General features: G+C 43.2%; 1 protein-coding gene across 1 annotated transcript in view; it reads right to left on the reverse strand.

Moving 5' to 3' along the window:
• The window catches only part of TM9SF2 (transmembrane 9 superfamily member 2), a 46,398-nt gene that overhangs the window by 25,381 nt on the left and 6,045 nt on the right, over positions 1-14,972 (reverse strand). Inside the window, exons 2-4 of the mRNA XM_084767999.1 lie at positions 11,031-11,098; positions 10,165-10,258; positions 3,256-3,383 (exon numbers count right to left, since the gene is read on the reverse strand). Of these exons, the coding sequence (XP_084624125.1) occupies positions 3,256-3,383; positions 10,165-10,258; positions 11,031-11,098 (290 nt within the window). The remainder of the gene's footprint in view (positions 1-3,255; positions 3,384-10,164; positions 10,259-11,030; positions 11,099-14,972) is intronic.

Below are 14,972 nucleotides of genomic sequence, written 5' to 3' on the forward strand. Positions count from 1 at the left end.
CATGTACCAAATTTTAGAATCACCTATACCATTAAGCTGTTTACTATTATACCCAAAAGATTATAACATTATAAAATATTAGAAACATAAAACAATGCTATATAAATAATTCAAGAGTTTTGTGGGAAGCTAAATAATCAGTCAGCTGCTTTAGACAGAATGAAGCATAACCAGTGAGTGCATACAGGCAACATAAACTGTCGTTATGCTAGCCAGCTAGAAAGAAAATGCTACATAAAAATTAGAGTGCTTAAAAAAAAAAATCAAGAGTGCTGGTTGCAATAATGAAGTTGGGGCAATTGTGGTTTTAAAAAGAAACATTTTACTTATTTGTAATTTACTTAATGCCTTGATGTTAACAGCTATCTCAAGTATTAGAATGTATTAAACAGAAACAGAAACCGCTTGAAATAAATCTAAGAAAATTTAGAGGCTATCACCTAAATTTCAACCCTATTTCCAATTCACCACAATGAGAGAGTGTGGAAGAAGAGTCCAAGTGGGGTGACCAGTCCCACCTTTGCAGTGTAGAGAAGCTTCCTCCCTCTACACCCCAGGGCCTCAGTGCAGAAACAGCCATCAATACAGCTTTATTATCAAGAACTTACGTGCCCGATGATTCAGTTATAAAAGTTTCTGATGAGACCAAAATTGCAGCAAAAAGGAATGAAACTTGGCAATGAAGTTGTACTGTGTGGTTTTAACACAGCAGACTTAGCATTAACTGCAGTCTACAGGGTCTATGGAATTGATCACTGAGTATTAAGGCAACTAGCTAAGTATGATTGCATTTAAAAGACATCATAAAGGGCGGTGGGTGTAGCTCAGTACAGTGCTTGCTCAGCATGAGTAAGATCCTATATTTGGTCTCCAGTAATACACACACCTGCACAATGCCCCCCTGCTCTCTCTCTCTCCCTCCCCCCTCTCTCCTCCCCCTCCCTCCTTCTCTCTTTCTCCCTTCCCCCCTCCCCCCCCACCCCCAATTACGCTCTTATGTAGAAAGCAGAGGGCCATCAGAAGTGGACAGGACAGCTGGTGTTGGGAGCAAAGGCTCTAGAATGACGGAGCTGCTCTGGCTATGGATAAAGTCAGTCCCAAAAATCTCAAACCCACTTTTAATGACCCAAATAAATCCAGAAAATTACTCAGCTCAAATAAAAAAAGTGTAAATTCTTCTCAATGCTGAGAATGAAGACTTTATGTGTGGGTACAATGCTCTGTAGGGGAAATCACCATTCACATCATGGAATTCACGCAACTATAGAAAAAATGAAGTATACAGATCTACAAAGGCATCAGACCAGGGAAATGCCTAGTGTGTCTTTAGATAAGCAATGGACAGAATAAAGCACACAATAGTACATCAGCTTTGTTTTACATTCTAACGATATCCACTCTTTCCCATACCCACAATGCATAGATGGAAACACGCATGACGAGCAGTGCTGCCCAGGAGGGGACACACAGCATCGACACCTGGCAGTGCTGGGCAACCCCTCCTTGCTACCTAACACTGTTCTTTACCACCGGACACGTTGCTTACTGATTCAGGAAATAATCATAGCCCCCTCAGCAGGCTGGGACAGTGACTGGCACGCAGTGCACTGCACTCACAGGAGACTCCTAAGAACTACAACTTCTCAAGTCTTTCAAACTCTGAGGGGCACATTTCATTCCTGCTTAAAGTCAGGTTATGTAGTATGACCCTTCTGACATGGAAGTATGCTAGCTCAGCTTCAGTACACCCGCCACCAATAATCAGTGATCCCAAAACCTGACCTGGAGCTCAAGGACTAAAGTCTAGAACTACTAACCTCCAAATTCCTGTTCATGACGCAGACTTGAAATCATAAATTTTGCCAATTCAACGGTAAAAACTATTACTTACCAATACTTTTCCAGCTGACTTTTTAAAAGCAGAGTCACTTGCTTGCAACTGCCTTTACAAACTGCTTAGAAAATTTCACCAGTGAATGCCTTCTAACTTTGTAAACTACCTGAAACTGACTTTCTTCTTATTAACTATCCTAACACTAAAACACGATGTGGACTAACTGCAAAGATTAGCTAAAGATCTCCAGGCAGCTTCCTGTGTGGAGGCTGCTAAGGAATAAATGCGTCCGTCGTTTCCCTACCTGCAGTTCTGGATAGAGGCAAGGGCCTTGCTCATGGCAGTCAACATTCTAACCCACAAAACATTCGCCCCTAGTCTTCGCTCCCATTAACCCCAGGACGCAGAGCTCTCAGCACTCTCAGAACAGAATGGTACCAGAGAGATAAAATAATCACAGGCCAAGAAGCCTGTCCTTCGCTCAGTCAACAGACGAGCCACTTTTTTAGACTAGGTGAGGGTGAAAAGGGCCAAGTGAAACAAATATAAAAACAGAACTTTGAGTACTTTTTAAGTATAGTGAATAATTTGAAGGAAAGAACACAACCAAGAAAACACAGCTCCCGAGTCATACTGATGTAGCAATCAACTGTGTGTGATAGCAGTTAGGCAGCACAGCTGCTGGTACCAGGAACCATCAGAGCCACTCACTCCTGCCCATACCACCTCCTTCCTCAGGACCCTGCTAACTCAACAGGCTCAAGGCCCAGTGCCAGTCAGGAAAAAACCAGCCTGACCAACTAGCTCAGGAAGGCACTGACTCAGGCACTGTCCTCCTTGGAAAGTATTTTGCATATGAATACTGGATTACAAGTATATACTATTTAACAACAAAACAACATGCTCTTTTACTTCCACACAGACTGGTAAGAAACATGTTACTGTTGCTCCGTGGTTACAAAACATGAAGTAGGTCTGAACTGAAAGAAGATGCTACTTAGCTGGGCGTGGTGGCGCACACCTTTGACCCCAGCACTCAGGAGGCAAAGGCAGGCGGATCACTGTGAGTTCAAGGCCAGCCTGGTCTACAGGGCAAGTTCCAGGACAGCCAAGGCTACACAGAGAAACCCTGTCTCAGGAGAAAAAAAAAAAAGGTACTGCTTCCAAATGTTAATTTGTTTTGTTAATGCTCTCTTGCTCCCTTTCCTGCCCACAGACTCTTTAGACTGACTCGGCTCTTCCCCCAGCATAAACTTCTCTCATGTTAACTACACATGACCAAAGAACAGGGCGGCAGCAGAGACAAGCAGGGCATGAAGACACTTTAAATCATGCTGTGGCACACAGAGGTCAGGTACTTTGCTGTATTTTATGCAGCCTACAATGTAATTTCCAAGCCCTGGCCGCTGCGCCTCTCTCACCAGTGATGCTGGTAGTTCAGGAGCATGCTTTTCTTCAGGAAGTCTAACTTCTGTTTGTCTTCGGCCTTCTCTGTGTGGTACGTTTTTGTACAAACCAGCTTACAGGTCTCCACCTTATTAAATGTGAACTGTAAAAAGAAAGCAGAAGGTACATTAATATTTATCCAAAAAGACACAGGTTCTTCTCAAGACAACAGATGCTTCTTACATCATCAATACTGGTGATAAACACCTAAGATCCATCACGGCTCACTCAATTAGACTGAACCTTCAGTCCATTTCTCTATAAAGTAAGTCTGCAACTTTTCTTATCACAAGTTTTTCTTTCCTGCTCTGATGACTTATTTTCTAGATGCAAATAAGATCTAGAAGAAACAGAAGGTAGAGCAGCTTCCCCGAAGGCACAGCCTAAATGTTCTGGACTTGATGGCTTCTACTAACAAGGACCCAAGGTTTCTGTGCTAGCACCCAAGTGGACAGGGTACCAATCAAGTGGCTCTAACGTTCACTAGGGGACTCAGCAGTGACCACAACATCATATTTGAACATCTAAAATCAAAGTGAACATGACCCTTTACTAAGTATAAGGCTGCTAAATTTCTAAAAAAGGTAAATTAAATATTAGTAATTTTTTTTTGCTGGGCATGGTGGAGCATACCTTTAATCCCAGCACCTGGAATGCAGAGGCAGGTGGATCACTGTGAGCTCAAGGCCATCCTGGTCTACAAAGGGATTCCAGGACAGCCAAGGCTACACAGAGAGACCCTATTTCAAAAAAAAAAAAAAAAACCAAAACAAAACCCCAAAACAACAACAATAAAAAACAGTAATTCTTTTAAAAACTGAATTTAAAAACTAAAGCTTCCTCCAGTTTTGAGTCCAGAATTTAATTCAGGTGTGTGTGTGTGTGTACATACACATACATAAATGACACTCAAAGAACATTTTAATAATAGGCTCATGATGAACCTATTATTATTACTAGGAGCCACTGAACTCTTAATTTTAAAAACACTATTTTCTAGCCTGGAGGGTAGGGAGTAGAACACACTGCAAAGATTTGAGCATGAAGCTCTGGTTCAACCTCCAGTTCAGAAACAAGACAAAAACATTCCCCCATACAAATATCTTCATTTTCACAAAGACATGATGTATCAACTATATAAATAAACCATAATTTTTACTGCAAAAAAATTATGTTTAGCAAGGTGGTGGTATGTATATGGTGTTCTGCCCGAATATGTGCCTGCACACAAGAAGGCACCAGATCTCATATAGATGAGCATTTAATCTCAGCATTCAAGAGGCAGAGGCAGGCAGTTCCAGGATAGCCAGGGTTACACAGAGAAATCCTGTCTCAAAAAACAAAACAATGTTTCATTTCTAAGTAGTATACTTGATTTGCCATTTTTTGTTTGTTTGTTTTGAAACAAGGTCTTCCTATGTTGCATTTTGGCCTCAAACTCAAGATCCGCTACCTTAACCTCCTAAATGCTGGGGTCCCTGCAGGCCTGTACCACAGCTGGCCAGGGGTTATGCCTGCATGTGTTATTTACTGAAGTCCCTACTCCAGCTGAGCTGTAACCCAGCAGGGGACAGTGAATGTTTAAGTGTAGCCCACTGCTGCCACCTGTCAGCCAACAGTTTTAATTTCCACCGCATTCTACCTCCATCTAAATAAAACACAGTATTTGTAGCATTGTTTTGAACCTCAAGGTTCGTTGTTAAATGTGAAAAGTTGGTAGCACAGAAGTACTCGTAACAGAATCAAGAGACACAGAAAGATCCAACGTGAACAAGGAGAGACATCATCTCTGCTCTCAGCCATACAACAGTGACCCCTACACTGTGTCATGGATTTAGCCGACCCAACTTTTGTGCTCAGCTTTAGGAAAATAAAAAGACCAAAGGAGGCAGGGAACAAGCGAGTGAGTGAGTGAGTGAGTGAGTGAGTGAGTGAGTGAGTGTGTGTGTATGTGTGTGTGTGTGTGTGTGTGTGTGTCCAACGGCAGCTATTCTCGTCCATCACTCTCCACAGTAGTTCTGAAGCAGGCTCTGACTGTCACTGATGCCCAGCTCCAGGGTTTCTCTTGCTTCTGTGCTCCTCCAGCTTTTATGTGGCATCACTTTACCTACTGAGCCCTCTCCTCAGCCCGGGACATCTGATTATACAGCAAGAATTAACATTCCCCTAACGCTCCATGTACTTTATGTTCATCAAGCACCGTGTATCCATCCCAACAACTGGGTACATTAGCCTTCTTAGTCACAGTTTACAGATTAGAAAAACCAAGGCATGGCTGGAGAGGTGGCTCAGAGGTTAAGAGCAGCGTCTGTTCTTCCAAAGGTCCTGAGTTCAATTCCCAGCAACCACATGGTGGCTCACAACCATCTATATGAGATCGGGTGCCTTCTTCTGGTGTGCAGGCACATATTCGGGCAGAACACCATATACATAATAAATAAATATTAAGAAACAAGAAAAACCAAGGCATAAGAGACACAAACTAAGAAATCCAGTTAGCGTATAACCCAAGAGAGTTGAGCCACACAAACAATGCTCTTCTTATATTTAGTTGGAAATTCTATATTTTACATCATTGTTGCTGTGGACTTTAAAAAAATGTTATTAGCTGTCAAGGAAACCAATCTCCATTTATGACACACAAGCTCAATTTTGTCCTATTTTTACTTAATTTTATTGTGTACATGCATGCAGAGAGGTGTGGGAGTGCCCATGTGCACATATGTGGTAGCCAGGAGGTGTCTTGCTCTATCACTCTCCATATGATAAAATACACATCTTTAAGTTTGAGAGAGAGAGAGAGAGAGAGAGAGAGAGAGAGAGAGAGAGAGAGAGTGTGTGTGTGTGTGTGTGTGTGTGTGTGTGTGACGACCTGTCCAGTGGAGTCTGTGTGACAAATACTACACAGGCCTGAGGCTCCGGCCCCTGACAGAGGAGAGCCTCCTACACAAGAGCTGATGTTTCTGCCAGGAGAAATTGAATCGCAGTTCTTTTCTCTCATTGTGCTGGAATCTATTCTTTCTTTTTAACTCTACTTCACTCCCAAATCAGGACTGTTCAGGCATGAACGCTGCTATGAGACGACCCTAACTTGGGACTGCAGCCAGGACCGTCCAAGTCCAGAGGAGCTCTACTTCACTTACACTTATTAAAAGAAACATGACTGAAAATTAATCATTAGTTAATAAGTTATGTTATGGCTTACAAAGAAATAGGGTATTTCAAAAAACTCCAGATAGTGGCGCTCAGATATGAAAAAAGGGAACTAAAGAAAGAACTGCCCTGGCTCACAGGTGCTGGGCACAAGTTCCGTAAGGGAGAGAACACTGACCCCTGGACAAAGGGAGCACATGCATATTGGTACCAAGCCAGTAAACTTAGAAGCTGTGACGTCTTTGCTGTGTGTTCTGTACCCTGCATTGTTACATTCAAAGTTGTAATTCAAACTCTGACAACACAATAACTTTGCATTCTGTACCTGCACTGTGTATGCTTGAGTGCTCACTGACTTCCTTGAATCTGCTCTGTGGGAAAATGTAACCTCAAGGCCCCTGCTTTTGAAATGAATGTAAAAAATTTAGACTGCTTGGCTGCAAAATACACTCAGACGCAAACTCAATCCTGAGTTTTGTCTCTGTCACCTGCCTTACCTTTGTCCACCGACGCTTCGAGAATTCCCTATCCCAAGGACCTTTTGCCGACTGAGCCAGTCCATGGTGTGTGTGTGTGTGTGAAAAGTATGTAGGTACCACAGTAGCCACAACACAGCATGAGATGCCTTACACTTTTCATGTCCCAAATTTACTCTTCTGTCACTCCATTTCTGTTTTTTCTGCCTTAGGAAATGAAAACCCAGCCAATATCCTATTCCTTAGCTAATTCTCTTGGCTCCATTTTCAAAAAAATAGGCTGACTCTAAGAATCCAAACTTTATGGCTGATTTGGAAAGAAAAATCTCATCTCCCAATACTATGTTTTCATATGCCTTAGTCTTTCAAGAATTTGGGAATTGAAGAACTTAACACTTTGGTTGGGGGATGGATAGGACCTTGCTATTTCTCTCAGGATGACCTGAACTGCCCTTAGCATCTCTACAGGTAGATGTGCCACTGTGTCCTGCTTAACACACATCTTGATCCTAAAAGTTTCTGTTGAACGTAAAATACGCTAATGTGAAAATGCACATCTTTCTTCATTTAAGCATCCTCCTGTTCTACTTTTACCTCAGCTCCCAGGACAAGGGATTAAATCTGCAAAGTCCCAGGACTCAAGAGTCTTATATATAGTTAAGACATCAAAAATGGGCTGCAGAGATGGCTCAGAGGCTAAGAGCACTGACTGCTCTTCCAGAGGTCCTGAGTTCAATTCCCAGCAGCCACATGGTACCAGCTATAATGTGATCTGGTGACCTCTTCTGGCAGTGAGTGTTCATGCAGGCAGAACACTACACAGAATGCGTCCGTACTAGTCTTTTCCTGACTTTCTCAGTTTATTGTGCGAAAGGCTGCCTGTCCTTGGCAGTGAAGGATCCCTGCAGCAGAAAGCAGCCTGCCTCTGCCACCTCAAGTGCTGGGACCAATGGCGTGAGCGACTGCCGCCCACCTCCTCCTCCACTGGAATATTTAAGTTGTTTGTACAATTTCACAGATATGCCTGACAATCACCCTGTACTAGAAAATGAATCCAATACCAGCAAAGTAATTGTTCAAAGAAACTCATAGCAGGGAACCATTGCTTGATACGCCCCGTTACAGACATAACTGAGTTCTTCCCCTGTGACTTCATTCCCTATGGTGTTCAACCATCTTACTAAATAATTTAAGATCACTGATTTTATATATATATATATTTTTTTAGAGCAGAGACTTTTAGATTAGAATACAGAAGAGGACAGATTTATGATTAAAAATGACGCTGCAGAGGCTAGAGAGATGGATCAGTGTTTAAGAGCACTGGCTGCTTGTCCAGACCACCCTGGTTTGGTTCCAAGCACCCACAGGGCAGCTAGCAGCCACCTGTAGCCAGCTCCAGAGTACTCAAGGCCACTTTCTGGCCCCTACAGCCACTGCACAAACATGATACAGACATGTGTGCAAGCCAAAACACCCATTCACACAAAATAAGAATAAAAACGTTCTTTTGTTTTTTTAACTGTAGTAGATTAAACTTATACAATGACTATATCCTTCTGCACCTAAGACTTCACAGACTAGGGTCTGGACGGAGAGGGAGCAGGATGGCTATCAGGAGCATTGCAAGCTCAGCCATGTGACACAGGGCCAAGGGAGAGGAGGTGCTCAGGCACACGGAGGCCAGGTCCTAATGGCAGAGCCTAAGCCCCAGGAGGGAAGGGTGGGATGGCAGGAGAGGCAGCTGTGGGGTCAAAGGACGACGTCTTTCCAGGGAGAGTTCTAACAGGGCCAGAGGCCCAGGAAACCAAGGCCAGCAAACAATGCAGAGCGAGATATAAGCCAGCCAGTCTAACTGTACTTATATCAACTTGCAGGTGTGTAGAAATCTTCAAGAAAGGTTAAGAGGGAACTTAGGTAGAACTAGGGGAGAGGAGACTTCCTTTTCATTTCATACTCCTCCACACCACTTACTGTTATTATGATTATCAACTGCCTTAATTGTTGTCAAAGAGGTCTGCTTTCTTTGTGCAGTAGGAGAGCACATAACATGAGAAGATCACAGTTACAAGGGGAAAATTGTGGGAAATGATGAAGAACATACATTGATGAGAACAGCCTACACTCTGTGCAGGTTCACTTAACTGGTATCCTAGAAACAATGTATGTTTCAAATATACTCTTCTCATTTTTCAGACAGAGCTCAGGTAGGTTCTAGGCTGGCTTCACTTACGCTTCCTGCTCCCAATGCCTGAGTGCTGGGATCACAGGCCTATGCTACCATGCTTGGTTCTGGGGTTCTGAGGGTGGACCCCAGGCTACTGCCCATGGTTTTAAAAAAAAAAAGGGGGGGGGGGACCGTACCAAATGAGCTATATTCTCTCTCCCCAAATACTTTAATAATTCAAACAGAAAGACAAACTAAATAAACCAAGGCTAAAAATTTAATTTAAAAATGACTCAGAGGTAGAGAACACTAGCTGTTCTTCCAGAAGTCCTGAGTTCAATCCTCAGCAACTTACATGGTGGCTCACAGCCATCTACAGTGATACCTGGCGCCCTCTTCTGGCCTATATGCATACATGCAGGCAGAACCGTACATGAATAATAATTAAATCTTAAAAAAAGAAAAAAAAATCTTCAAAATACAGTAAAGAGGCCCAGTCAATGTCACACTTAAGGACAGAGAAAATCTACAGACACCATTCAGAAAGAGAAAGACGAAGACAGCGACAACAGGGAGAGCGAGTGTGAGGTGTGCCGCACAGTGGACAGTGGTCTCCACGCCGCGGCACACACCAGCTGTGCGAAGGCAACCTCATCAGGACAGACTGTCGGTGACACTATGACAAGAAGGAGGGTCTTTCTAAAATGTGGCTTTAAGAAATTACAACTGTGGGATGGAGAGATGGCTCAGTGGTTAAGGGAACTGGCTGCTCTTGCAGAGGACCAGGGTTTGATTCACAGCAACAAGATGGCAGCTCACAGCCACCTGTGACTCCAATTCCAAGGGGTCCTTGAGAGCATCAGGCACACAGTGGTGCACAGACAGACATGCAGGCAAAATACCTATACAAGTAAGATAAACTTTGATTCAAAAAGAAAAGAAAGAAAGAAATTATCCTGGATACAGAGGAAAGGAATTGCTTCTTACCTATGAGACCCACGTTACTTGAGACAGTTCTCAAAACAAAAACAAAAAAGAAACTTCCAAAACTATGGCTAAGTAATTTTTAATCAACACTAAATACAAACCTTATATGGTGACGGTTCAATTCTTTCCCCGAATAACACCTGACCAAGATTTTCAGACGGGCGCTTTCCTTCTGATGCTTGGCAGAAATCAAACCTGGGGGAAGAACATCAACACATGAACACAAGGAAATGATGAAGAACACTGGCCGGTCTTCAAACGTTCCTTATTTTGGCAGCTTTTCAATGACTGTATATTGACACGAAAGATGAGAGGACACTGCTGAGAGAGACAAGACGCAAGTCAAATATAAGCTAACCCTTGTTTAAAACAAAACTACACAGAACGGTTCAGTACATTCACATATTCAGAGGCAAAAAAATGTCCCAGAGACAAAATAGTGGTTCTTTGTGGGGACAACGTGAGGCAGAATTCTCTTTATGAAATGTACAGGAGAAACTGGACAGACGGCTCCGCTCTTTCTCAGGACCTGGGTTCAAGCCCAGGCATTAACGTGGTGGCTCACAGCCATCTCTAACTCTAGATCCAGGGCATCTGATGCTCTCCTCTGCTCCAAAGTCAGGCATGCATGTGGTGACAAGCATTCAGGCAGGCAAAACGTGTGTGTGTGTGTGTGTGTGTGTGTGTGTGTGTGTGTGTGTGTGTGTGTGTAAAATTTAAAAAGAACAAAACTGTTTTTTAGTCAGATAAAAAGGGAAGTCTTTGCTTAGACGTACCTATTACCCTGCTGGGGACTGAGCTTGGGCCCTCTGTAACAGCGGCGCGTGCTCTGCTCTACTGAGCACCTCTTTACCCCAGAGCCCTGTGTCCTCCATCTCTACCCGATCTTCAGGAGATGAATACAGCTCTACATACAAAATTGTGATGAGTTGCATAAACGTTTATATAAAACCAAGCTGGAACTTACGCTGTATATTCATAGGGAAGAACAGATTCCACTGAATCAAGCCGGTTAACAAACAGTTCTATCTCAGCCTGAAATGAGGAAGCACAGAATTAGGACATGAACCCTGAAGACAGACACAGGTCATACTTGGAACTGAAGACAAAGCTCCATGCTTGAACTATTCAGCTATTCTCTTATATGTTCAACTAATGAACTGTACACATTAAAACATACCAATATAACTTTTACAGATGTAAATGTCTCCAATATTTCTAATGCCGTTGAAATTATGAACTTTCTAAAATATCCAATATATTTTAAAAAGCATTTATTGCTCTGCTTTTAAAAGCCTGATTTCCAAATTCAGAACTTCCTTCTACAGCACAAAAGTTGTTTCTGTTTTTAGGGGATGAAGAAAGAGATGGTTAAGAGGGTGAACTGTCCTTGCAGAGGACCAGAGTTCAGTGCCCAGCACCCCTGCCAGGGCAGCTCCCAGCCACCTGCATCTCCAGCTCCAGAGGACTCGATGCCCTCTTCTGGCCTCTCAGAGCACATGCACACCCATATGGGCATGACCCCGAATAAAAACAAAATACATCTCTTAGTAAATTCTGTTCCAGGACAACCAGAACACTTGTCTCAGTAAGAACACAAAGGTGGGGGAGAGAAGCTGACTCAGCTTCCTGGGAAACACGGACTAAACGGCATCTTCCTACCAAAGCTTTCAAGTCAGCCTTTTGTGTCCTGAAATGCTTTTGGTGCTAAACAAAATTTAAGATACTTAGTTGGGACAAATGTCTGCATTGAGCTAAGCCTGCTGTGGCTGTCAAGAACAGCATAAAGCCGCACAGAGTGTCATTCTGATTTCACCAGTATTCCATACTTGCCCCAAAAGCGAGACAGGACATGCAGTGTGCAATTAAACAGGCCTACAGGGCTGACAGGACAGCTCAGTGGGTCAAACAGCTTGCTGTGTGAGTCTGACAACCTGAGTTCAGTATCTGGATCCCAGGTTGGAAGGAGACAATCAACTCCTGAAAATTGTTCCTGAATTCTACATGCTTGTCTCTACCCGACTAATAAGAAACATATTAAAAGTTAAACTGACAGTTAAGTACATTGTCACTAGGGTAACAGTAGAATATAGCAGACCAAAGTACAGAGTGCAGGCCAGACTGCCTGGGTTCCACAGCTTGTGTTATCAGTTACTAACTGTGTGATTCAGGTCAAATTATTTCACATGTCAGATTCCTCATGTGTCTCCTTATCTGCAAAATGGTGGTATTATTATCTTGTAGGACTATGTTAGATCACTGGTTGCTATGTATAAAGTATCTAAACAGTGCCAACTCTGCTAAAATACAGACAAAAAGATTGATTCTACAAACAGATAGAATCTAGTAAAATTACGGTGTTCATCCTAAACTCCTAAAGACATTGTCAGCCTTTGTAAAGGGCATCACAGGCAAACTCTCTACTTAAGAACCACCACCACCACCACCAACCTGCCTTAAATCCCAGCAGAGGCATTTAGATCTTTGCTCAAGACCAGCCTGGTCTTCAGAGCAAGTTCCAGGACAGCCAGGGCTACACAAACAGACCCTGCCTCTAAAGAAAGAAAAATAGCAACTCAATAGCCACACTGGCTCCAACACTAAAAAAAATGTCTCTTTGCATAAAATATACCATTGGCCATTTCGGCTAAAAAGATGATGGGATGTGATATTTCAGCATCACAGAATATTTAATTAAAGACAAATATATGCAACCACTGTGAAGGCAAAGCTTCTAGTGCGTTGTTTACTCAGCCAAAATAATTTTCATAAAAACTGTTATGACGACACATCTGAATTCACATGTTCTAACATCTAATAAAGAAAGGGAGGTCCAGTTTCCACCTCCAGATTTCTCCCGAGGAATGAGTCATTATATTGTATATGACTTCTATTTTCAGTTTCAAAATCTGCAGCCCTCCACCGCTATCACATGGTGCAAGTCAGTGGCTATCAGTAAGCACACACCCTTCGCAGCCTTGTCTAAGGCAGGCTTGAGTCCTAACCCTGACCCCAGCTGGGGGCTGGGCTTTCTCACCTGAAGAATGAAATGAGAACCCTGGTTTCCAGCAGCTCTTGAGAAGCTTCACCATCACACACCAAGGGTAAAGCTAAGCGCCTCCTGCCACGCAGCAGTGCCCAACACAACTCTACTGCTGGCACGTTCTTCACCTGCGCGCTTGGCTGTGGCGGCCTCTAGACCACTGCGGCTCCTGGGCGCCTGGGTTGTACTAGCCACTTACAACATCGCTAGTTAGCTGAAAAACTGATTTCTTAACTTGTATTTAATGCTAACTAAATTTAAATGGTCACAGAAGGCCAACGTCCTCTTAACTAATAGGATACCACGCAGCCGGGTGGTATAGAAATAATCTCTTTGTATACTTAGGGTTTTTACTCCAGTCACTATAGCCTTTCTGGTGCGTAGAGACAGAGTAACTAGCTTAGGTATCCCTAGTGTAAAAGCAGCCTCGACAGCTGATAGCTGAGGACATGCCTATGGTGCCGTACACTGAAGGGCTCTAAAAGAAAAAAATCAGATGTTTGTGTAATCTTGAATCCTTATAAATAATATTATCTTTTCTTCCTCAACCACCTAAGACTGTAAAAGCACTTGCAGCTTGAGAGCCACTGCGCCTGCTTTACCTGTAAGCCAAGCATTCATAACTGACCGCCTCATCCAACTCTCTACTCCCATTTTCTCATCTCCGTTGTCTTCTCTGAGTCATAACCCTTGAACATTGCAAGGCTGCAATCTCTTCACCATGACAGCTGCTTTTCCTGGGACTTTACTACACTCGCATACAATGCTCTTAACAGATATGTCGTCATGCTGAACTATAGCAAAACCCAACGTTAAAACACCAGTGTTCCAGAATTACAGAATGCCAATGTTATTTTCAGTAGCCTCTCTATCCCTATGTGTAAGTTCTTCAAAGATACTCATCTCTCTCCTGTGTGCTATAACTAAGGCTAAGTGCTCAAGTGTATGCTGCTTCTTTTCAAATATTCTTTTAAAAAATTAATTAGTTGGACTTGACCTGCCTGTAGAGCCAAGGATGACCTTGAGCTTCCAGCTGGGACCACAGGTGAACACCACCATGCCGAGCCTCCCATGTAACCTTAAAGAAGCTTCTGAAATTATATTACGTTTATTACAGATCTAACACTACCAATTAGCTAAAACATTTCATGCATTCTCTGTTTTGCATTCACACTCTAATTAGCCTTAGGTGCCGGTCCTGAGGTCCACAGAAAAAACTACCCGCCATCCTACAGCCAGCCCAGACCTGTCTTTAAATTCCAGTTTAAAACACGCTTAGAAATCAAGCTTACCACTGGGCACTGTGGCGTACACTTTTAATCCCAGCATGCAGGGAGGCAGAAGCAGTTGGATCTTTGTGAGTTCCAGGCCAGCCTGGTGTACAAACAGAGTTCCTGGAGATTTAAGAAATCCTGTCTCAAGCTGGACGGTGGTGGCACACGCTTTTAATCCCAGCACTCAGGAGGCACAGGCAGGCAAATCTCTGTGAATTCTAGGCCAGCCTGGTCTACAAAGTGAGTCCAGCACAGCCAAGGCTACACAGAGAAACCCTGTCTTGAAAAAACAAAACAACAACAACAAAACAAACAAACAAACCAGGGCTGGAGAGATGGCTCAGAGGTTAAGAACACTAGCTGTTCTTCCAGAGGGCCTGAGTTCAATTCCCAGCACCCACATGGTGGCTCACAAGCATCTATAATTGAGATCTGATGCCCTCCTCTGGCCTGCAGGCACACACGGAGGCAGACCACTGTATATGAACTAAATAAATCTTTAAAAAACAAACAAAGGAAAAGCATCCTGGGTGGAACATGTGACGCAGCATAACAGGCTGGCTTCAAACTCAGAGATGCTCTCTCGTCCTCC

This window comes from Acomys minous (assembly GCF_964271855.1).
Source record: "Acomys minous genome assembly, chromosome: 18".
Lineage (NCBI taxonomy): Eukaryota > Metazoa > Chordata > Mammalia > Rodentia > Muridae > Acomys > Acomys minous.